General features: G+C 44.2%; 1 protein-coding gene across 2 annotated transcripts in view; it reads left to right on the forward strand.

Annotated features, from left to right (window-relative positions):
* The window catches only part of AFF3 (ALF transcription elongation factor 3), a 579,340-nt gene that overhangs the window by 433,571 nt on the left and 122,540 nt on the right, over positions 1-23,229 (forward strand). For both annotated transcript variants that reach the window (XM_057558661.1, XM_057558662.1), the window contains exon 10: positions 14,472-14,523. In XM_057558661.1, coding sequence (XP_057414644.1) covers positions 14,472-14,523 — 52 coding nt within the window. The remainder of the gene's footprint in view (positions 1-14,471; positions 14,524-23,229) is intronic.

The raw sequence follows: 23,229 nt of genomic DNA on the forward strand, positions 1-23,229 counted from the left end.
ATAGCCTGGTGATTGTTACGAGATGGAATGGGTAGTAAAATTCCAATACTAATGTTGAATATTGAGTTATTCCTATGAATCAGCCACTGTATAAAATGTTTTATGCATTTTCCCCCATATAATTCCCACATTCCTTGGGAGTAAACACTCTTATTTGTCTATTTTAAAGATGAGGAAACGGAGAGAGCAACTCTGAGTTCTTTGCACAAGGACACACAGCTAGTATGTGGCAGAGCCAGGATATGAATCCATCAATCAGGCTTTCTGACTGCAGAGCTCAGGCTCGTAATTACTATACATACCAGTCAGAATTCAATCTGGAAAAGAGAAACCACTCTAGGTGTTTTAATAGGAGGGCACTTAACATAGGGCATGAATGCCTTCCAAGTCCTTCAGGAGGGCTAGGGAATCTAAGGTCAGGGGGCCAACAGGAAATCAGTGATTAGTTCAGGAAATCAGTAAATGCCAGAATTGTAGAGAACTGCTAACAGACATCTCAGCATCTACAGGTTTTATTCCCAGAAGGATGCCTAGAAGCCTCTGGCAGAACCTCACATCTGTCACCTGCTGAAGCTTATACACCTGCTTCCACTGCCCCGGTACAATGATGGCTTCTGTTACCCTTCAGCCTTCCAAACCCTATGTGGGTGCCTCTCATTGGCAACATCTAACTCAGAACCCTGCAGGCAGGCACGTAGGAAATGTAGTTCCCAGTCCTCTAGCCCCTGTGAAATAAGGCAGTGCTCCAAGGGAGAAATGATGCTGAGATGTCCACAGATAACCTTGCATACTGTGCTGTACTGTCTTGAAGAAACCTTGGGGACTTCTCCAGAGAACTTGGAAGGCAGGATAACCTATGGTATCTTTTGTGTTTCCTCCCAGAGGCTAAAGAACAGGCCAGAAAATGATCTCAGATGCCCTAGCACTGCCTATGATTTCTGAAAACAATCACTGAAGAATTCTGAAACACGGGAATGATAACTCCTGAACTCATTAGTAAGGATGGGTTTGTGCCTTACCCTAGGTACTCAGGAAATAACACCCCTCCCCTGGAAGCATTCATATTCAAATGGAAGGCGGGGGAAAGGTGGAGGCTGTTGAGTTGTTACACAATCTTAATACAACGCACTAATTCTGTACAAAGGCAGATAAGATGTGGAGAATTCTATTCTGTGGATTGCAGATGGTTTTAATGAGAAGGCGAAAGTTCACTTGGAATCAGGCAGTGGTTTTCAACCCTGGCTGAATAGTAGATTCGTCTGGGATGCTTGTCAAAAATACCGATGCCTATGCCCAATCTAGGACCAATTAAATTAGCGTCTCTGGGAAGGAGGCCCACGAATCAGTGTTTAAACACCACGGGGAATGCTGACCTCATCATTGAGAAACCCCTCGGAGGCTTTACGGTTTCCAGTGTGCTTTCACTTTTATTGTCTCATTTGTGTCTCAACTGTCATACCGTTTTATTAGCGGACAAACTAAAACTCAGAGTTCGGGACTTGATCCAGGGAACAGAGCTATTCAAGATATTCAGCTCTGCAGACTATCCAGTTGACTCTGTTGTATAGTGGTTCCTACGCTTTGCTGTCAATCAGAATCACCTAGGGAGCTTTTAAAACTCTGGATGCCCAGATCACACCCCAAATCTATTCCGTCAGAATATGGGGGTGGGGTAGGAGCCGGGCATCAATATTTTTCAAAGTTCCCAAGTTATTCCAGTGTGCAGTAAAGTTTAGAAACCACCATGTTAGGGCCATACTCAGGAAACGTGTGACATGGGCGTAGCTCAGCATGTGTGCATTTGCTTATTTGGAGATTATGCTTGGTTCTCTTTCCTAACCCTAACAGTTTATCTGTTCAATTAAATCTCTTAATTAGGGGCTGTCTCAGGAATCAGCTTGTCAATAACGATAGCCACAGACATGCAGAAACTGGTATTGTGCCCGCTGTATGTATGACCCTTCTAGATTCAATATATTCTTCTTGTCAAAAGTTATGAATGAAATAAGCAAAGCATTAGTTAGCCAACAGAATTGGCAACCGCTTTACTAGTTTACTGGCCGTTAACATTTGACCTCACAGACTGGAGCCTAATCTCTGCAGGTCTCGTTTCTCATTCCCCTCAGGGGAGGTACACAGTTCCCTTCAGAGAGGTTCATGTAAAGAAATGCCCATGGTCAAGTCTGTGCAAAGGTTCCCAGTCAAGGTCCCCCAACCTCTCTTCCAGTTCTGCCGAAAAAGGACCATGTTCTTTCACACTCTGTACTTGAATTCATTACGCCTTAGAAACAGAATCCTCTAATACCAAGAACATTAGTTCAGAAGCTAATTTTCTAAAAGTCCTTGTAACGAACAAAGAGAGGAATTTTAAAACCATCTTTGAGGAGCGAGCCTTCCCTATTAAAGTACTCTTTCTAGAGTCCAGCTTGTTTTTTGATAGAAATGATCAAGTCCGTCCAGCCCTCTTTCCCTATAATTCTTTTAGGAGGAAGCAATTGTCAGGTCAGTTCGGAGAAAGCTACTTTACAACCGTGGCCTGCAGTGCCCTGAATGAAAAAGAGGGAGCATCTTCATATTTTCACAATCACACCAACTGTGTGTGGTGCTTACAGCTTTCTGGGTGGAAAGAGTCCTGAGATGTTCAGGGAAACTGGGCCCAGCATTCCATTTCTCCCAGACAAAGAGTTCCCTCCAGGCTGCTCAGATCCCCTATCTAGTCCCCTTGGAATTGTAATTCCAAGTAAAAAGAACAACGAGCACACTTTTTAAAATAGACAACTAAAAAAAAATAAGCAAAAAACAAAACCAAAAAAAAAAAAAACCTGGGATATTTCAAATAACTTTAGTGAGATGTGTCTTTACTACATCCAACAGAAGTGGGGGCGCGATAAATGAGAGCAAAAAGTGGACAGACTTCCCTTGCCAAGTGGTCAGCGTTTTACAAGGTGTATTTGCAAGGCTGCCCCTGTTCTGTTTTCCGAGGCCATGGCTCCTAAATGCAGGACCCCCTGCAGCTGTGCGCTGGTTTCTGCCTTACAGCTGTTTTGTAAGACATCATGGCATGCCATGCCATGAGCAGATAGCATCATCAGAATTGGGAGCAAGATGGGTCGTTGACACGTTCAACTGGCTCAGAAACAGGCCTCTGGAATCCCTGTCTCCACCAGGAATCGTCATTGGGGGTGTGCAGTTGCAATCAGTTCTGACCAGCCTTCCCTTTTTCCCGCTCAGCTCCTCCACACTCTAAGTTACCAGAGCCTTTACCTTCACTGGCTTGTCCAGTGCACCCTGTGAGGCAGGAATTGTAGAGAAGACTGACGCCTGCAAGAGGCAAAGGAGAGCTGCGGGGAGGCGGGGACATGACACCTTCTGGAGTTGGGAACACCCCTCACCTTCTGCAGAAGCTCTGAGCCCGTGTTGTCCAGTCCAGCAGCCACTGGCCACACGTGGCTACTGAGCCCTTGAAATGTGTATGTTGTCACCTTGAAGTGCTATGTTGGCTTAAATATATTGAATATATTGTAATTTTACCTGTTTTTACCTTTTTTTAATGTGGCTATTAGAACATTTTAATGACCTGTTAGGCTTGCGTTATACCTCTGTGAGACAGTTTGAATGATGGCTGTTCATGCTTTTAGCTCAAGCAATTGAGAGTGACCTTGAAAAGGGACACACTAAATATTTACTACCATCCAGTGGCATACCAGTTACTTATTGATGCCAACAAATTATCCCCAAACTTAGTGGCATTTGTTATCTCCTGGTTTCTATAGGTCAGGAATCTGAGCATGGCTTAGCTGGGTCCCCCGGCTAAGGGTCTCTGGAGAGGCTGCCATCAAGGTGTCAGCTGGGGCTGCAGTCACTTCAAAGCCTGACTAGGGAAAGATCCATTTCCAAGCTCACATCGCGTGATTGTTGGCCAGACTTAGTTCCTTCCAGTGATTGGTCTGAGAGCCTCATTCCCTCCTTGGCCATTGGCCAGAGGTCCCCTGAGCTCCCGGCCATGGGGATTTCTCCGTACAGCAGCTCCCAACGTGGCAGCTTTCATCATCCAAGCAAACCAGCCAAAGAGTATGCATGCCAGCAGGTGGACGTCACCCAGTCTCACGAGTGACACCCCATCACTTTGCCCTACTCTGTTCCCTGGAAGGAGGTCACTAGGTCCAGCCACACTCAGGGTGGGGAGGACACAGTACCAGGAGGCTGGGATCGTTGGGAGTGTCTTAGAGCTGCCTGCTGCAGCCAGATAACAAGGGTCCCGTTAACCTTACATCCATCCACCAATGCCATGTACTGACTGTAAGGGGTCCAAAGTGCTGTGTTCCCATTTGCTGGTTAATGCATAAAGAAACTCGGACATCATCTATAAGAAACTACAGACAGTGGTGACTTTGTGGGAAAGAGTGGGAAGTGAGCAGGTAGAGACAGGACGGGAGGTAGACATTTCCCTGGATTTTTTCTTTGGTCGTGGGGTGGCATTGGAACCCTGTGTGTGTATCACTTTTCCAAAAGCAAAGAACATCATGGGAGTGCAGGATATAACCTGCCTCCATCCCCAGGCATGCCAGGCTCGGGGGTCACCTTCCCCGACTCCATCTGACTTCTTTAGGAGTCTGAAGCCGGCACGGGTCCTTCCTCCTCCTCTGCTCGAGGGCCCATCCCACTGCATAACAATCACTGGGTTACTTGTCTCTGTCCCCTGCTAACCCGACGCTCTGAGGGCAGGCACAGAGCCTTTGGAGCTTGTATTCAGTGAGTCAGGCTCAGTTGGTTGAATGAACGAGCTTTTTTCCTTAGGAGATTTGGGGGTGAGAGGAGGGGGGTCCCTGGTCCTCTCTGGGGTCCTACCCTGTGGGCCAGGGCAAACTGGGAGAGATCTGGGGAGGAGTACACATCCTCAGGGCCCCAGGCCCCCCACCTATCCACCCAGACCACAGGCCCCAATATGCTCTCAGAGGTGGCTCAAGGGACCATACCACAGGCTCTCGGCTTTCAGTAGCTGACTAGAGATGCAATAAACCTCTGCGGGCAGGAGGTGATGGCCTAGCCCAGTGCTTCTCAAAATGTGGCCTCTGGCCGGCAGCCTCTGCATCACCTGGGGACTTACTATAAATGCAAATTTGGGGGCCTCTTCCCACCCCTGGAGGTGGGCCCGGCCACCGGTGTCTTAACAACCCCTCAAGCGATGGTGCTTCTGCTCTAGTCTGAGAACCACTAGCCCAGCTTTGACTCCCAGGGTGCCTGTGGAGGGAGCTTCCTGCTTCCCCGGGGGCTGGAGGTCAGGGCAGGTGGCCTGCTAAGGCCGCTTTTCTCTGTAAACGTTCTCCCACCGCACCTCCGAGTCCTGGGGCAGTCCACCTGCCCCAGAGGACTGATCTGATGAGGAACTCCTCGGTACACTTGGCCGCTAGCGTCTCGTTTTCAGTTACTTGGAAGAATGTTTTGTGACTTCATGCTTTTCTAAGTGTGCCTTCGTGATGCAGCTCGGGGACACATTGTTCCTTAGACAGAATGAAGGATCCTGCAGACACAGAGCGTTTGAGAGGATGTATACTTCTGGTGTGTGTGGACCAGAGCCTAGAGGACTCGATGAAGGCTCGTTGGGGGCTCAGCAAATTGCTCTGTTGCTCTGCTCATCATTTAGCGTATGTGTCATCTGACTTTATTTGCAGATGCTGTTAGGAGAAAAGAAAAAGATGAATCTAGGTTTTTTAACTACCCAAAAGCTGTTGGATGTGGGTTTGGGGTCACATTTCACTGTAATAAGGAAGCGTCTAGAAAATACCTTAGAGACAATTGATCAGTTTGTAACAGAGGAAAGAGCACTTCCCTGGTCTCAAGCCCCGTTGGGGAACTGGCACCATCTCCCAGTCCAGTCCTCGTGGCCACCTGGTGCAGGAGCACCGGGGTCCAGTCTGATTATTGCCTTTGTTCCTGGTCCACGGGAAGCTGCTCTGTTACTACAGATTCACAGGCTGTTGCCTGAGGGCGAGGCTCTGTCCTACACACCATATCACATGGGAAATGTTTCCAGAAGTAGTCAAACACTCTATGTAGCACTGTACCATCTAAAAGCACTGCCATGTCCATTTTCTGTTGAATTTTTAGAACAGCGATGGGAAATGTCTTACCTGACATACGAGGAAGTAAGTGCTCAGAGAAGTAACCGGACTTCACCCCAGGCTCCTGACTCCAGTGTGGATCTTGACTCAGATTCCAACCTGTCAGTTTTACTTTTATGAGTCGTATCAGCTCAGATCCAGGGAACCCTCTAAATCTCCAACAATCTAACTGGACTTTCCACCCATTGGTAAAGGCAGAGAGTCAGAATTCAGAGCCACAAGAGGCTGTAGAGGTCATTTTATCCCAGCTTCATTTTAGAGATGTGGAAATAATATCCAGAGTGAGTGAACAGTTTGCCCACGTTTACAGAGCTGGTTATGGACAGAACTCAGACTCAATGCTGGCCAGCCTCATTCCACCACTCCACACTCTAGTACCACGGACTGTGTCCTTTTATCAGTGTTGATTTTCACTTTCCTTTGATTTCCATTAATTCTATATTAATATACTAGATATGGGACTATTTGGAAAGGCAGTTGCTTGATTGAGATTTTGAAGACACACGTTCATCCCATATCTCACCAAGGTTTGACAGGTTTCCTGAATGAGGTTGGCTTTTGCGAGGGTCTTGAGTAGCAGGAAATGAGATGCTGTCCCCCAGGGAAAACAGGCCTGTGTCAAGGTCGCAGGTGGGCTCACCGTATAAGTGGAAGAAAAGGACCATTGGAACCTATTGTCCTTAAACAGAAGAGCTACAGGACACCTTCGCCCCAGGGTGAACATGGCAGAATCAGAAGATCACTTGTGGTTTCATTGACAGCTAGAACCAATCCTAGGAAGAGGGGGTCCAGGAAGAAGATGTGTGTGAACAGAAACTATCTCCCTATGCTCCACATTGCCTCAAAAGATGTAGATAGGAAACCCGGGTAGGAAAGCATCAGAGCTGGAAACTCTCAGGTCATCTAGACCACCCTTTGTCTCGTTCCTGATTTCTACATTGGCTTCCAGACTAAGTTCCTTCATTTGTGCCTTGGATGCACTACATCACCAACCCCAGGCTGAGCCTGTCCTAGCCGTGCTGGTTCCCAGTTAACTGGGGAATGGCGCGAGCTAAATTCTTCTGAACGAATGTGAAGAGGAAGGTGGTCAACTGTTGTTGAAAATAAGCCCAGGCAGATGGTAGCACTGACCCTGACAGAGCAGTGGACTTCAAAAACAATGAAATGAGTTTTATAACTTCTCCTCCTGTGTTCCAAGCAGTGGAGAGGATGGCTTGGGGGATTCCTTCAGAGGGGTGGACTTGCATAACGAATAGGTTTATCATGCGCGGCTAATTGTTAGAATAGATATTTGCGTATATGAATACGGTTTTTTTTTAGTAGTACTATCATTTAATCATTGGGTTGTTGTGAGGTTTAAATGAGATGCACTATAGAAAATGTCTTTTTTTTAACATCTTTATTGGAGTATAATTGCTTTACATCGTTGTGTTAGTTTCTGCTGTATATCAAAGTGAATCAGCTATACGTATACTTATATCCCCATATCCCCTCCCTGTTGAGTCTCCCTCCCACCCTCCCTATCCTACCCCTGTAGGTGGTCACAAAGCACCGAGCTGATCTCCCTGTGCTATGCGGCTGCTTCCCACTAGCTATCTGTTTTACATTTGGTAGTGTATACACGTCGATGCCACTCTCTCACTTCGTCCCAGCTTACCCTGCCCCCTCTTTGTGTCCTTAAGTCCATTCTCTATGTCTGCGTCTTTATTCCTGTCCTGCCCCTAGGTTCTTCAGAACCTTTTTTTTTTTTTAGATTCCATATATATGTGTTAGCATATGGTATTTGTTTTTCTCTTTCTGACTTACTTCACTCTGTATGACAGATTCTAGGTCCGTCCACCTCACTACAAATAACTCAATTTCATTTCTTTTTATGGCTGAGTAATATTCCATTGTATATATGTGCCACATCTTCTTTATCCATTCTGCATATATGAATATGTTTGATGGGGATTCGTAAACATTTGCCTTTGGCTTTAAATCTCAAATAGGTGGAGATCGTAGAAGCACCGGCTATAGAAACAAATCTGCAAACCAAACAGCCCAGTTAAAAGTCAGATTTTCAAGAAGCCATTAAGACATAGCAAAATGAAATGAACTTTAAAGGACTAAAGGATTCAGATCTGATAAGGGCCCCAAATGACAAGTAATTCCAGGGAAACCCTATTAATTAAAAACTGCTGCTCTGTGAAATGACTGCCATTACATTTGAAGGTATTTAATGTGCCAGTTTGCAATACCTGTGTGAGATACAGATGAGCCCTAGAAGCAGCTGGCCGTCTGTTATGGGTAGGCTACTATTTCTGCTTCCTGAGAAATTGTGGAACTCAAAAATATAAGCACCAGGGACTTCCCTGGTGGTGCAGTGGCTAAGAATTTGCCTGCCAATGCAGGGGACATGGGTTCGAGCCCTGGTCCGGGAAGATCCCACATGCTGCAGAGCAACTAAGCCCGTGTGCCACAACTACTGAGCCTGCGCTCTAGAGCCCACGTGCCACAGCTACTGAGCCCGCGTGCCACAACTACTGAAGCCCGCGTGCCGAGAGCCTGTGCTCCACAACAAGAGAAACCACTGCAGTGAGAAGCCCGTGCACCGCAGCGAAGAGTAGCCCCTGCTCACCACAACTAGAGAAAGCCTGTGCACAGCAATGAAGACGCAACGCAGCCAAAAATAAATAAATAAATTTATTTTAAAAAATATATATATATAAAAGCACTAGCTACAACGTAAAGTTGTCTACTGCTCAATTAAAAAATAGTACACACAGGGAAGCTACCATCATCAAATATTAAAGTTGCAAGGGTTGTATTGAATTCCTCCCTTTTCTGAGGGCCTTACCTTCAGATGAGGCGACTGGGTTCCGTGAGAGTTCGTTAGGCCAGACCTTGAAAATTTTAAGGCACTTAAAAATGGCTAAAATGGCAATGCTGATTTGAATGTAATGTGTGAGAAGAACCAGCCCTGGGAGACAGTATGCTTTCCGAAGATAGGTGCTCACCACTGAAAGAACGCAGTAGAAAATTGACTGTGTAGGTGATTGGGAGTTTGAATGCCAGTTCTACTGTTGGTGGTGAGGCCATGTTTTAATTCGTCCTTCACTTCCAGAAACAGAGAGGTTCACCTGAGGTGGCCCTTGGCAAACCACAGATGGAAATGTTTGTACTGGGTTCCCCTATCTGAGCTCAGAGGCAAACCTCCACACACCCTTTCGTCTACACAGTTCCCATGGGACCCTCTGTCCCTGTGTGAAAGCATAAGAGCCTTCAGCCCATGGCTCAGACCTTTTGACCCTTTGTACCAGGTGTTCAGGGGGCATGTTGTAATTTTCCTGGGACAATAATTTTAAGAAACTGTTGTCTACACAGTTCACCAGTGAGAAATGGATAGAATCTGAATCACCTAATTGCATGTTTAAAAAAAAAAAAATCCTGCCTCGGTCCTGTCAGGGTCCCACTGTGAAGTCAGCTGTCTGGTCAGACCCCACTGTGAAGTTGCCACCAGGCACTGACCGGAAGTGCTCTGGACACAATGTGACAACTCCTCAGGTGCTCAGGGCACGAAGTCCAGGTTTCTCTGTACCTCTGGCTGCACCTCTGCTCTCTGGCCTTCATTCGCAGAGTTTGATTTTATTATCTATTTTATTTCAGTGTCCCCTGTTGTCATCAGGCTGTGGGTACTCCAGGCTGTGTGGCCGACCACAGGCTCCCAGGATACGTCCCCTGTGCACTCAGGCTGGTGGGCATGTTTTCTGTCCTCTGCAGGCATGAACTCACATCAGATCAATCAACCATGGCAGCAGTTATATCGTAAAATATATCCCCCTCCACAGCCTCTAGAAAATGTCATCTTTTCTTCTCAAGATGGCCTGAAACTAGAGCAAATGGCTTAGTTTTAAGGCATCATTACAGAAACATCTTCTGTCCCAAACTGTTTACGCATGCAAGTTTCCTAAATGCTCTAAGGCATGGCCCTCCGAGGTAAAAGAGGAATACTAATGAAAAATGAACATGTGTTGAATGTTGCTTCCACACAAGGTTCTATGCTAAGCACTTTCCAAGGACTGTGTAATGATTTCCCTGGAAAACCCATTGAGGCAGGGCTAGCTGAGTGGCACAGCCAGGATTCCTCCTAGGCAGTCTGACTCCAGAGTCTGTGCTCAGACCCCCGAGGTCTGCTGCCCTGGCAGCGCCCACCTCGAGGTAGGGTTGAATGAGGTCAGGTTGGTGGCTCTGGGTGGGTGGGCGTCACCGTCGGGAGGAAGGCCTGGTGGTGCTCAGATGGAGGGGTGCAGGGATGCAGAGGTGCGTCAGGGCGCCCTGCGAGTCAGTGTGATGTGGAAGCACGGGCCCTGCACTTATGTGCTGATGACCCAGCCCAGTCTCCATCCTCAGCACTTCAGAGCATCAGAGCCGTGGCCTTCCTTCCTTTTTCAGAAACAGAGTCAGGGATGGTATCCCGACTGGTATGGTATCCTCCATCTCTGCCCTGTGTCCTAACCAACACTTACTTTGCATTTTCTTTCACTCTTGGTTTAAAACTTTTGTTATTATTATTCTTGTTTAATTTACTTACGCCAGTGTGATTCCTTTTGAAAACAGACAGATGATAAACGTGTTGTCAAGCAGGTGGGATCAGATTTGGGGCAGACTGCTCCCATGGTGCCATTTGTGTGCTTCGATGGCGGCAGACGCGCCTTCACCAAATGAGGACAGCTCTCAGGCCCTTTTTTTTTTTTAATTTATTAATTTATTTATTTATTTTTGGCTGTGTTGGGTCTTCGTTTCTGTGCGAGGGCTTTCTCTAGTTGCGGCAAGCGGGGGCCACTCTTCATCGCGGTGCGCGGGCCTCTCACTATTGCGGCCTCTCTTGTTGCGGAGCACAGGCTCCAGACGCGCAGGCTCAATAGTTGTGGCGCACGGGCCCAGTTGCTCCGCGGCATGTGGGTTCTTCCCAGACCAGGGCCCGAACCCGCGTCCCCCGCATTGGCAGGCAGACCCTCAACCACTGCGCCACCGGGGAAGCCCTCTCGGGCTCTTCAGTGGTCCCAGCTCTTCCGTGTTCTTCTCTAACTTCACATATTCTTCAGCTCCTCCTCAGGCTCTCTAAGAAGCCACTCTGGTTTTCCCAGCATTAAAAGGGGCAAGCGCTGTGCTTTGGAGGTTGAGTCACAGGGACTCCGCTGTGACCAGAAGAATGCAGAAGGGCCGGGCGTGTTCTTGGGTGGCCTTGAGACTGAGTCGTCTCAGCGCATGCCTGTCGGGGTCTGGGCCGCCGGGCGGTGGTGACTGTCTGTTCCAGGAATGCGGTCCCTCGTGCTGGTAGCAGCAGGCTGGCAGGATTACTGTGCGATGTGAATGAGCTGTCAGACTCTCGGTGTTCCCATTTTTCCAAGACATTTTGAAGTTTATTGGAGTCTAACTTCTCTCGAAGCCTCTCTTGAATATAGAATATTTTTACATTTGATCCTTTGTTTTTGGATCTCAGACCAGAAACACACTTAATCTTTTTTTTTTTTTTTTAACATAAGAGAGGTAAATTCAGTGATAATTTCTATTCCCAAAGCGAGGTGGATCTCTGACTGCTTTTCTTCTGGAAAGGATGACAAGGGAGCTGAGTCTCACTATAGAAGTGACAAAACCTTGGCCCAGAGGTGTGACTCTCCCAGGATCAGGGTGTGAAAGGCAGCCTGAGATTCAACCAGACACATGTTCATGTGTTGACGCATTTAGCGTGCACCTAGAATAAACAAAACAAGTTCCACTCCCTACCTTAAAAGGAACCCCACACAGGGCTTTTACTGTGCCAGCTTCATGTGGTAACCGCGTCACAAGACGGGTGTGCAGCCAAGCTAAGGTCCCTTGCTTTGGGGCATTTAGGGGCATCTTGCTCTGGTTGGCCATGGCCTTCAAATCTGTCCACACTGTTGCCCATACGCAGAGGAAACTCCTCAGTCACCCTTGACGTGACTTCCATCTAACTGGGGGTCATTAACAACGATTGTGTGTCCTTCCCTCCCCCTTCCTATCCCCCGACGGGACCACCCACACTTTGAACACCCAGTGTGTACAGGGCAGTCCTTGAGAGTAAACCGAATCTCAGTTGGCAGCTGACCCCAAAAGAGGGAGTGAGGAGTGGGGGTAGGAAACTGTCCTGACTTCTCTGGTCCTTTTCATCAGAAAGGTATTTGTGCCTTTGGGTAGGAAAATCATCTTGGGGGGGGACTTCCCTGGTGGCGCAGTGGTTAAGAATCCGCCTGCCAATGCAGAGGACAGGTTCGAACCCTGGTCAGGGAAGATCCCACATGCCACGGAGCAGCTAAGCCCACAAACCACAACTACTGAGCCCACGTGCCACTACTACTGAAGCCCGTGCACTTAGAGCCCGTGCTCCGCAACAAGAGGAGCCACCGCAATGAGAAGCCCGCGCACCGCAACGAAGAGTAGCCCCCACTCACCACAACTAGAGAAAGCCCGCGCGCAGCAACGAAGACCCAATGCAGCCAAAAACAAAAACAAAAACAAATCGTCTTGGGGTAGCTGCCCAGACCAGCCAACCAACTGGTGCTGTACTCTGTGCCGTCACCGTGCTGGTCAGTAGTGCCCCAGGACAAAGGAAACACCGTCCTCTCCTAGATTCTGCCCCAGCAGCACTCTAATATAATAAATCACCAGTATCTCTTCTCTTCGAAGCCCAGGTTCAAGTTTGTGAGGCCAAGGGAAATGAGTGACGTGCCACACAGACGTAAAGGGCGGTCGAGGTGCAGCTGCGCAGTCTTTGCCAGGGTTTGGCTGGCTGGCTTCTGGTTTGAATAATAAAAGAAGGGTACCACTTGCTACTGGTAGAATCGCTGTAGCCAGGGGGGATTTGGTGTCCTAATGGTTATGGCTTAAATGGTACACCAAGAATTGCTTTAAAATTTCACAACTGTGCTCTTTAGAACAAATACAGGAGTTGTTTTACTTTAGGAAATAGGGGGCAAATTTATTTTGCAGACTCTCAGACGCTAAAGGAGGACTGGACCTTGGAGAGGTCCAGCACAACCCTTCATTTTACAAAGATAGAAATGGGGCTGGGGGCAGGGCCGTTTACTGATTTGCCCCAAACACACAGCCGTGAGACGCAGAAGTGGGCCCACGCCCTGCCCTGGCAGATCTTTACCCCAAGCTCACCCCAAAAGTCACTGAAATTACTTATAAAAATATTTGGAGGAATGTATCTACAGTAGGCCTATAATTGGCTTTTGTAGGAAACAACACATTTTAGGGGTCAGTCTTTGGACTTGGAAGGTGATTTCAGAGAAGACAACGAGGCCTTCAAACACAGGGACTCAGTGGCCTCCAGACTGATCCCTGGAGCCCCAGGGTCCATCCAAAGACGGACTCTTCCCCTCACTCCAGACAGAAGAGCTCTGCATTCATCTGTGTGTAGAACACGCTTCTGAGTGAGACTTCTTTTGAAATGACTTCATCTGAAAACTATTATTCTACAAAGAAATAAATCAGCAATGCTGATAAGAATACAATTTCATCATCGTCAGAAATAATGTTTGAAATTTTCTTCTTTTAATTTAATTTTTTTTAATATATCCTCTCTCTTTTTTTAATTTCATATTGGAGTATAGTTGATTTACAGTGTTGTTAGTTTCAGGTGTACAGCAAAGTGATTCAGTTATACATACCCATATATTCATTCCTTTTCAAATTCTTTTTTTTTTTTTTTTTTTAACTTTTAACTCTTACGGACCCAAAAGTAAGCTACCCCACTGCGGCTGTCATGACGCAGCTGAGGGACCCAGGGGGCGCTGGGGAGTTCCTCCCCAGAGTCTTTGCAGAAAGTTTCCTTCTATTTGGTTTTCCTCATCCAGTAGGATGTTCAGGCAGCTGTCTTTTCCAGATCTTTGATGGGGGAAGACCCAGCAGCTGCTCTGAGAACTTGAGTTTGTGGTTTTCTAACTCTCGGCAGGGTTCTGCCCGCTCTCTCCTTCTGCTTCCCACGAACGGTGATGGAGATGTAGCTCAGCCCCCGCCACATGGAAAACACTGGACAAATAATTGTGGAATTACAACTTCACAAGCAAAAGCACCTATTTGACTCTGTTTGTTTAAAACCTCATATTCTTGAAGTAGCTCATCAAACGTCCTTTGGCTGTTGTGAGGGTTTATTTTTATGATGTGGCAGTTTGTAATTTCCTAAGTGCATCAGAGGAAAAGGGCTCAAAAGGAAACATTCTTTTTTTAATTAGGAAATCTAATACGCTCATTACTGAAACATTGCTCTAATACAGGTATTTTGGTGCTAAATTCTCTTGAATTTGCTAAGTATCTGTACCTCTTTGTTCCCTCTTTCAGAATGCTAGAAGATGACCTTAAGCTAAGTAGCGATGAAGAGGAGAATGAACAGGTAAGATTTTCCTTGATGTTGCGGTTCTCTGAATGTGATATGATGATGCCAATCTGGTAGACTGTCCTGGGTATTAACTGAATCATACAAATGCTCAATTGTGATGCTCTAGGACGCTGGGTATCCTCTGCTGATTACGAGATTCTGTGCCATTGGGCCAGTCTGTTCAAATATCTTGGCTTTAATTTCCCTTAAAACTGTAATTCTGTGATCTTCATGGCATCGAAGCCAACAGCAGCTATTTATAAGGACGCCGCCTGGGATCAGGCTTCAGTGTGAGATAGAGCTTTCTTTTTGGAAAGGTTACTGGCTTTCTGGAGATCAAATGTGTGAGCTTCACCTCATCAGCATGCAACAAGCATGCTTTAGCATTAAATATTGAGAAGTCTTATACAGATATTATTAACATTGAGCGGAAGCAAAGGTAGAGGTGAGCTAAAACGATGAATAAAAAATAATCGCGCTCAGAATAGCCTGTTTGTCTTAAGTGATAAATGTGCTTGAAATGTTCTCCCCTGGTGTTGATTTATCAGCTCAAGACATCAGTCAGGGGTTTATAAATACTCTTCTGTGATCAGTCAGTTAAGGTGAAAAAATACCCAATTAACATTCATCACTCTCACTTCTGCATTTCAGGAAATGTTTGTATTTTAAAGCAAGTTTGAAAACATGAAAAGACAGATTTTCCTCCACTTCTGTTTCCTTTGTCTCATCACCTGTTTTGTATCGTGTCAAGGTGGGATAAACGTGATAGGTATAAAGACAATTCAGAGAGGTTTTCTGTGTCATTTTTACACGTGATACACAACATGTATACTGTTCAGTTGATCTTGGAATAGTGAATTTTATACAGAGGTATCATGGAATGCCATGCAGGTGTTGCAGCTGTCTAGACATGCAAATGCACATAATGTACCAAGAGAGCATGCAGAGGTGAGATCAAAGGAAATTTCCGGGAAGAGCATCTGAGCCAGATATGACTGTGAGATCACAGAAAAGCTTGCTCACCTTGTAAGAGAAGGTGAGGCATCAAAGAAGGGACTGGGTATGAGATAGAACTCAATGCAGTTTGAAACTAGATTGGCCAGCTGAGAAAAGCCCAAGTGAAGAAAGTTTGAGCAAGGAGGGCCACTCGGGCTTTTTTAGAGATTGATTGATCTGTTTCTAGGTGCATGAAGCAGGCCCGTCAGATATCCACAACCCAGCAATCTTGGCAGATCTGGGGAACAATTTCACCCCTCATGTTGGTTCCTCGTCTTTGTGTCTACAAGCAAATGATTTCATCTCTTGTGTTTTTTTTCCCCAGTGGAGGTCCAGATAGGATTGGACCTATGTTTGCTGTGGATTAAGTCACAGCAAACATGTAGAGTGTGTATACTTGATACTGGAAAAGGGATTTACAGACTGTTTCATTCAGCGAGACTTTCTTAATTTGGAAAGAATTTCCTGAATTATCTCCAGGAAATGTTTCCACTGAAAACACAATTAAAAAAAATTAGTTATCAAGGATGAACTAGACACATTCTCTAAGGCAGTGAGAACCTTTAGTTTACTCATTTTGCTTCATTAACTACTCCTTTTCAGTCTGTAGCTGTGGAAAATATTGTACTGTGAATCTACCAGTCACATCCTTCTTGCTTTCAGTCCACACGTATGTACACCTTTCTGTCTTTTACAATGAAAGCAGCTGGCAGAATGAGTGACTTTCATACCCTAATCCTCCCTTGTAATTAAGACTCCAGAGAGTGGTTTTGTATGTGGCAGTTTAGTGATTGCTCTAACACTGATTATATTAAGTTATCCTTTATATATCCTATATATACCGTGACCTAATCACAGAATCGTAAATCCCATGCTTTTAAAAAACACTAATGACATAGAATTCTTTTTCTCTTCAAGACCAAAATATGATTGCACACCAAAAGAGCGGAGCCTGTGCATATACACAGCACACATACATGCTCTGCATTTCTCTGGCATTGAGAGATAATTAAGCATCTAACGTAAATTATTTTTTCAGATATAATCAGAGTCTGTCCCTTAACCCAAAATCTTTCAAAAATGTACTGTATATTTCCCTGCCTCAATAAATGTAGTGTACTAAAATCCTTGTCCTTTTCTAACATGACACCTGGTTGTCTTTGTGACTATCGGTCACCAGCCTGTGTAGCCACTGTGATAAAGGAACATCCACAAGAGCATCGAGTTGCTACACCTGTTTGCTCTTCCTAAAGTAGCCTCATACACTCATGCACTTGCATATTCCTGTCTTGATGTTCCTTTATCATTGCCTTTGTGCTCTCAAAATAAGAGACAGGCTAGTTTAGTGAGTGAGCACCAGCTCAGCAGCCCTGCTCCCTGGGTCAAATCCCTGCTCTGCTACCCAGTAGCTCTGCAACCTTGACCCAGTCACTGAACTGCTCTGTACTCTGGTGTCGCCATTTGTAAAATTGGAATTAACGTTAGATCCCTGCAGCCTGCCACTTCCTCACAACTTGTGCTCACCCACAATCTTCATGTCACCAGATCCAGTAGGCTTTTTTCTTCTTTTTTAGTCAACTTACAATGGAATACACCAGGCATAGAGAAAAGTTACACGTTACCTAAGAATACAACTTGATGAATATTCATAAGCCACACTCACCCATGTAGCCAGCACCCAGATCAAGACACAGACATGACCAGCCTCTTGGGTCTCCCACATCCCCTTCAGGTCAGCCTCCTCCAAAAGAATAACCACTCTCCTGATTTCTAACACCGTAGGGTAATTGTGCTTGTCTTTGAAGCACAGTTACATCAATAGGATCATGAGTGCACACTGCTGTGTCTGGCTTCTGTCGCTCAGCATTTTGTTTGTGAGACTCATGCATGATATTGCATGTAAGTGAAGTTTATTCATTTCCATTGCTGGATCCTATTCCATTATGTGCATATACTGTAATTTGCTTACCTGTCCTACTGCTGACGGACACGAGGATGTTTAGGGCTATTGGAATAGTGCTGTTACTAACATTCTTGTACAGGTCTTTGGGGAGTGTATGGGAACATTCCTATTGGTCTGTCCCCAAGAGTAGAAGTGCTATAGGATGTTCAATTTGAGTAGACTATCCCAAACCCTTTTCCCAAAATGGTTGTACCTTCTGACACTCCCACCAGCAATATAAGAGAATTCCCATTGCTCTAAATTTTCCTCACATGCTTGTCTTTTTATATTCCTGAGGAATATTGTTCCTAAGGTTTCTTTTTTTTATTGTCTTTGTCTGGTTTTGATATTAGGACAAATAATGTGAATTATTATTCACATTATTATTATTATTATATATAATATTATTATATTATTATTATTCACATTATTATTATTATTATTATGTGAATTGCAGAGTGTTCCTTGCTCTTCTCTTTCTTGAAGAGATTGTATAACATTAATGTTAATTCTTCTTTAAATGTTTGTCAGAATTTTCCAGGGAAGCCATGTGGGCCTGGAGACTTTTAGAAACTTACAAATTCTATTTCCTTAATTGTTAAAGGACTATTCAGATTATTTCACATTGGGTAGGTTATGGTAGTACGTGCTCTTCAAGTAATTAATCCATCATGTCATTTACGTTGTCATATTTATGTTGTGTAGAGTTGTGTTCCTTCATTGCCCTTTTGATGTCTGGATCTATAGTGATAGCCCCTGTTTCATTCTTGATACAGATCTTTTTTTCTTTGTCAGTCTTGCTAGAGGTTTATCAATTTTATTGCTCTTTTCAAAGAACTAGCTTTTTGTTTCATTGATAGTCTCTGTCAGTTTTTCTTTTTTCAATTTCATTGATATCTTATCTTTATTATTTCCCTCCTCCTGCTTGCTTTGGGTTCATTTTGTTCTTTTTTTTTCTAGTTTCTTGAGGGAGCTTAGATTATTGATTTGAGATTTGTCCTCTTTTATTTTTTTTTTTACTTTTGAAAACTGATTTATTTTGATTTTTTTTAACATCTTTATTGGAGTATAATTGCTTTACAATGGTGTGTTAGTTTCTGCTTTATAACAAAGTGAATCAGCTATACATATACATATATCCCCATATCTCTTCCCTCTTGTGTCTCCCTCCCTCCCACCCTCCCTATCCCACCCCTCTAGGTGGTCACAAAGCACTGAGCTGATCTCCCTGTGCTATGCGGCTGCTTCCCACTAGCTATCTGTTTTACATTTGGTAGTGTATATATGTCCATGCCACTCTCTCACTTTGTCCCAGCTTACCCTTCCCCCTCCCCGTGTCCTCAAGTCCATTCTCTAGTAGGTCTGCGTCTTTATTCCTGTCCTGCCCCTAGGTTCTTCATGACATTTTTTTTTTTTTTTAGATTCCATATATATGTGTCAGCATACGGTATTTGTTTTTCTCTTTCTGACTTACTTCACTCTGTATGACAGACTCTAGGTCCATCCACCTCACTACAAATAATTTCATTTCTTTTTATGGCTGAGTAATATTCCATTGTATATATGTGCCACATCTTCTTATATCCATTCATCTGTCGAGAGGCACTTAGGTTGCTTCCATGTCCTGGCTATTGTAAACAGAGCTGCAGTGAACGTTGTGGTACGTGACTCTTTTTGAACTATGGTTTTCCCAGGGTATGTGCCCACTCCTCTTTTATAATACAAGCACTTAGTGCTGTACATTTCACTCTTGTCACTGCTGTAGCCACATCTCACTAATTTTTGTATGTTGTATTTTCATTGTCATTCAGTTCAGTGAGACGTCATCCTCTTAGATGCTTTTAGAAGTGTGTTGTTATATTTCCAAGTGTTTCAAGATTCCCTGTGATCTTACTTGTATTGATTTCTAGTTTGGTTCCATTGTGGTCTAAGTACACATCCTGTATGATTTCCATTTTTATAAATGCATTGAGTATTCTTTATGGCCCAAGATATGATCTATGTTGGTATATGTTTTATGTGTATTCTGCTGATGTTGGGTGGAGTGTTCTAAAAATGTCAGTTAGAACCTGTTGGTTGATGTTGTTGTTGAGATACTCTATATCCTTGCTGACTTTCTGTCTAGTTGCTCTATCGATTGTTGGGAGAGGAGTGTTGAAGTCTCCAACTGTAATTGTGGATTTGTCTATTTGTCCTTTCCATTCTATCAGTTTTTGCTTCACATATTTTACAGCTGTTATTTTGTGCACACACATTTGGGATTGCTACGTCTTCTTGGTGGATTGACCTTTTATAATTATGTATGTTCCACTCTGGTAATCTTCTTTGCTCTGAAGTCTACTTTATCCTATATCAATGTAGCCACTGTTAGTTTCTTTTGATTAATGTTTGCATAATATAACTTTTTCCACATTCTTTTACTTTCACCCTACCTATATTTGAAGTGAGTTTCTTACAGACAGCATATCCACTTTGCCAATTTCTGTCTTTTAATTGATGTATTTGGACCATTTACATTTAATGTAATTATTAGTTGATAATTAAACTGATTAACTAATATTAATGTAATGTTACATTAATGATAATTATGTTAGGGCTTAAGTCAACCACTTTATTTTTCATCTTCTGTTTGTTCTCTTTGTTTTTTCATTTTTCTGTTTTCTTTTTCCTGAATTCCTGTAGCTTCCTTGAACATTTTGTAGAATTTCATTTCTGTTTATCTATAGTATTTTTGAGTGTATCTCTTTGTATAGCTTTTTTTAGTGGCATTTCTGGTATTGCATTATATATACATAACTCACAGCAGTTCACTGGTGATGGCATTTTATGAGTTTTCTCCCTGAGTATCCTATAACTACCTCCATCACAGAATTGATAATATGTGGATAATATGAGATTTAGTTATCTGTCTTCCTGATTTCTTGAGTGAGTGACCTGAATCTGATGCTGTGTCTTATTCATCTTTACTTCCCTATTGCATACCATGCTGACTGGCATCTAACAGGGAAGCCTCATCTTCCTGTAACCAGATGCACGCAACTACCTTTGTCTTCACTCATCGTCTCCCTTCCCCCCTATTACAAGAGGACACTGCCTTCCTCTTATCAAAAGTTTGTCCCATTTCCTCTCAGTTACTTGGGGACTTCTCCTTTGACTCTTTTCTGCCCCTCCTCTCCACCAGAACCACTCACTGGGTCACCAGTGACCGCAGTGGGTCTGCAGAGCACATGTACCAGGCTCTTTTCAGTCCTTTGTCTCACCAGAAGAGTTACAGCATTGAAAACTGTTAATTACCCCACTTTTATTGAGTTGTCTAATACCATTACCCTCCTGGTTTGTTTCTTGCCCCTCTGGCTGTGTCTTCTCAGACTCCTTTGCTGACTGCTCCTCCTGCAGCCAATCTTGAATGTTGGAATCTTTTTGCATTTCTGATTTTTCTTCTCCACGTCCTCTCTGTCTCTCTGTCTCTCTCTGGATGATCTCATCAATTCCCATGACCTTCAATTTCTATATACTTACAATTTCTAAAATTATATCCTCAGCTCAGAACTCTCTTCTTAACCACAGACCTGTTTGACTTTTCCACTTGGATGTCTCACAAGCATTTCAAATCCAATTTGTGCCAAACTGGAGTTCTGGTCCTTGCCACCCCTCTACCTATCCACACACAAATATGTTCCTCTTGTGACTGTTACCATTTCTAAACCTAGAACTGCCAGGCGCCCAGTTGTTTAAGTCTAGAAACATCGGGCTTATCCTTGACGACTCCCTATTCCTCACTCAAATGTTAATTTTATCTCTAAGCCCTATAAATTCACAAATATTAGTCTATCCACCTCTTTCCATCCTGGCTAGTCTAAACCAGTCCAGTAGAAATCAGCATATTTCTCTTCTCCCCCCTCTATAATACAACTTCCTCACAGGGATCTTTTGAAAAAGATCAAGTCAGAGCATCAAAATCAGATCAAGTCATTCCTTGGTCTAAAATCTTAAATGGGTTCCCATTTCACTTGGGGTACAATCCAGAGCCTGTAGTGTGGCCGACAGTACCCTACACAGCTGGCTTCACTCAAGGCTTCCCCTTCACTTCACACTGACATGGTTCATGGTACTTCCACCCCATGGGTCTTCTTTCAGCTCCTCCAACAAGCCAAACTCAGCTGCCTCAGGGCCTCCATAGGCCTCTCTCCCCTGATTTTTGCCCCATTAATACCTACTCATCTTGGAGGTGCAGCATAAATTTCACTTCATCAGGGAGTCTCCAGTTGTCTAACTTGGACCCCCGGTTAGTCCGTGTCACAATAACCTAACCTTTCTTCTTAGGTCTCATCATAATTTTAGTTGTGTAGTACGTTTACTTTTTTAATTTATTTATTTATGGCTGTGTTTTGTCTTCGTTTCTGTGCGAGGGCTTTCTCTAGTTGTGGCAAGCGGGGGCCGGTCTTCATTGCGGTGCGCGGGCCCCTCACTATTGCGGCCTCTTTTGTTGCGGAGCACAGGCTCCAGACGCACAGGCTCAGTAATTGTGGCTCACGGGCCCAGCCGCTCCGCGGCATGTGGGATCCTCCCAGACCAGGGCTCGAACCCGTGTCCCCTGCACTGGCAGGCAGACTCTCAACCACTGCGCCACCAGGGAAGCCCCACGTTTACTTTTTTAAGTATCTCAACCAAGCAGACTGGAAATTTCCTGAGGGCAGGAACTGTATCTGGCGCAGCAGAGGTGCTGGATACTTGCTGAATGGATGCATGAATGATGCATAATGTTGTTGAATTGGGAGTATTTCCTGCTGTCTGTTGTCCAGTATCAAAGATGACTTTGGGTCTCCCTTTTTTTTTTTTTTTTTTTTTATTAAACACTGTGATTTTTTTTCAAATTAGTCCTATCCAAAGATCAAAAGTGTTGACAAAGAAGAAAAAAACATAGACCCAAGGACAAAAATTGTCTGTAGATAAATACACAAATCACCTACCTATTTAGGAGAAAAGCATTTATCCAATCTCTGTAGAAATGTCAATAGTCACTTCTTAAATATGCTTCATGCCAAGCCGTATTGAGGTTATAACTTTCCAGAAGTTATCTCAAACAGAAGCTTCCAAAACCAAGAGAGTGCATTTCTTCACAGCCTTCCCTTTCAAAAACTGTAGCATTTTGACTGTCACCTCTAGAGCTAGGATTGTGACCAGGTTTAGAAAATGTGGAGGTTTAATGGAAATGGAGTCGTATTCTCATGTTTGCTTCTATAATTTTCATACTTGATGAGGTTCAAACTAGAAACAGGACAAATGATTTGAGAATCAGATTTTGTGTCTGAGTAAATGAAGGAAGGACACAAGATATGTGTGGCAGTTTGTTTGATCTCCAGTTAAAACCCGTGGCTCTTGGTTTTGACAATTCTAGACGCCAGTGTTTCTTTGGAAGAAAGTGAAGGAGTTAGAAGATTTAAGACAAAATGACTCCTGAAGGTACTAAGTACTCAAGCCATTTTTTAAATGGATTTGGAAGGGAGAAATGAATTATATTGCCTATCTTCCCATTTAGTTAAAAAAAAAAAGAGTTCTGGGACTTCCCTGGCGGCCCAGTGGTAAGTCGCCATGCTTCCACTGCATGGGGCACGGGTTGGATCCCTGGTTGGGGTACTAAGATCCCGCATGCCACCTGGCGCAGCCAAAAAAATTAAATAAATAAATAAATAAATTTTAAAAAGGCAGATTTAAGGTTATTAAAAAAAAATGAGTTCTGCCTCTCAAGTGAGGAGGGTAAGCTTGGGAGGTTGGACACAGCA

The sequence above is a fragment of the Balaenoptera acutorostrata genome, chromosome 12, assembly GCF_949987535.1.
Source record: "Balaenoptera acutorostrata chromosome 12, mBalAcu1.1, whole genome shotgun sequence".
Lineage (NCBI taxonomy): Eukaryota > Metazoa > Chordata > Mammalia > Artiodactyla > Balaenopteridae > Balaenoptera > Balaenoptera acutorostrata.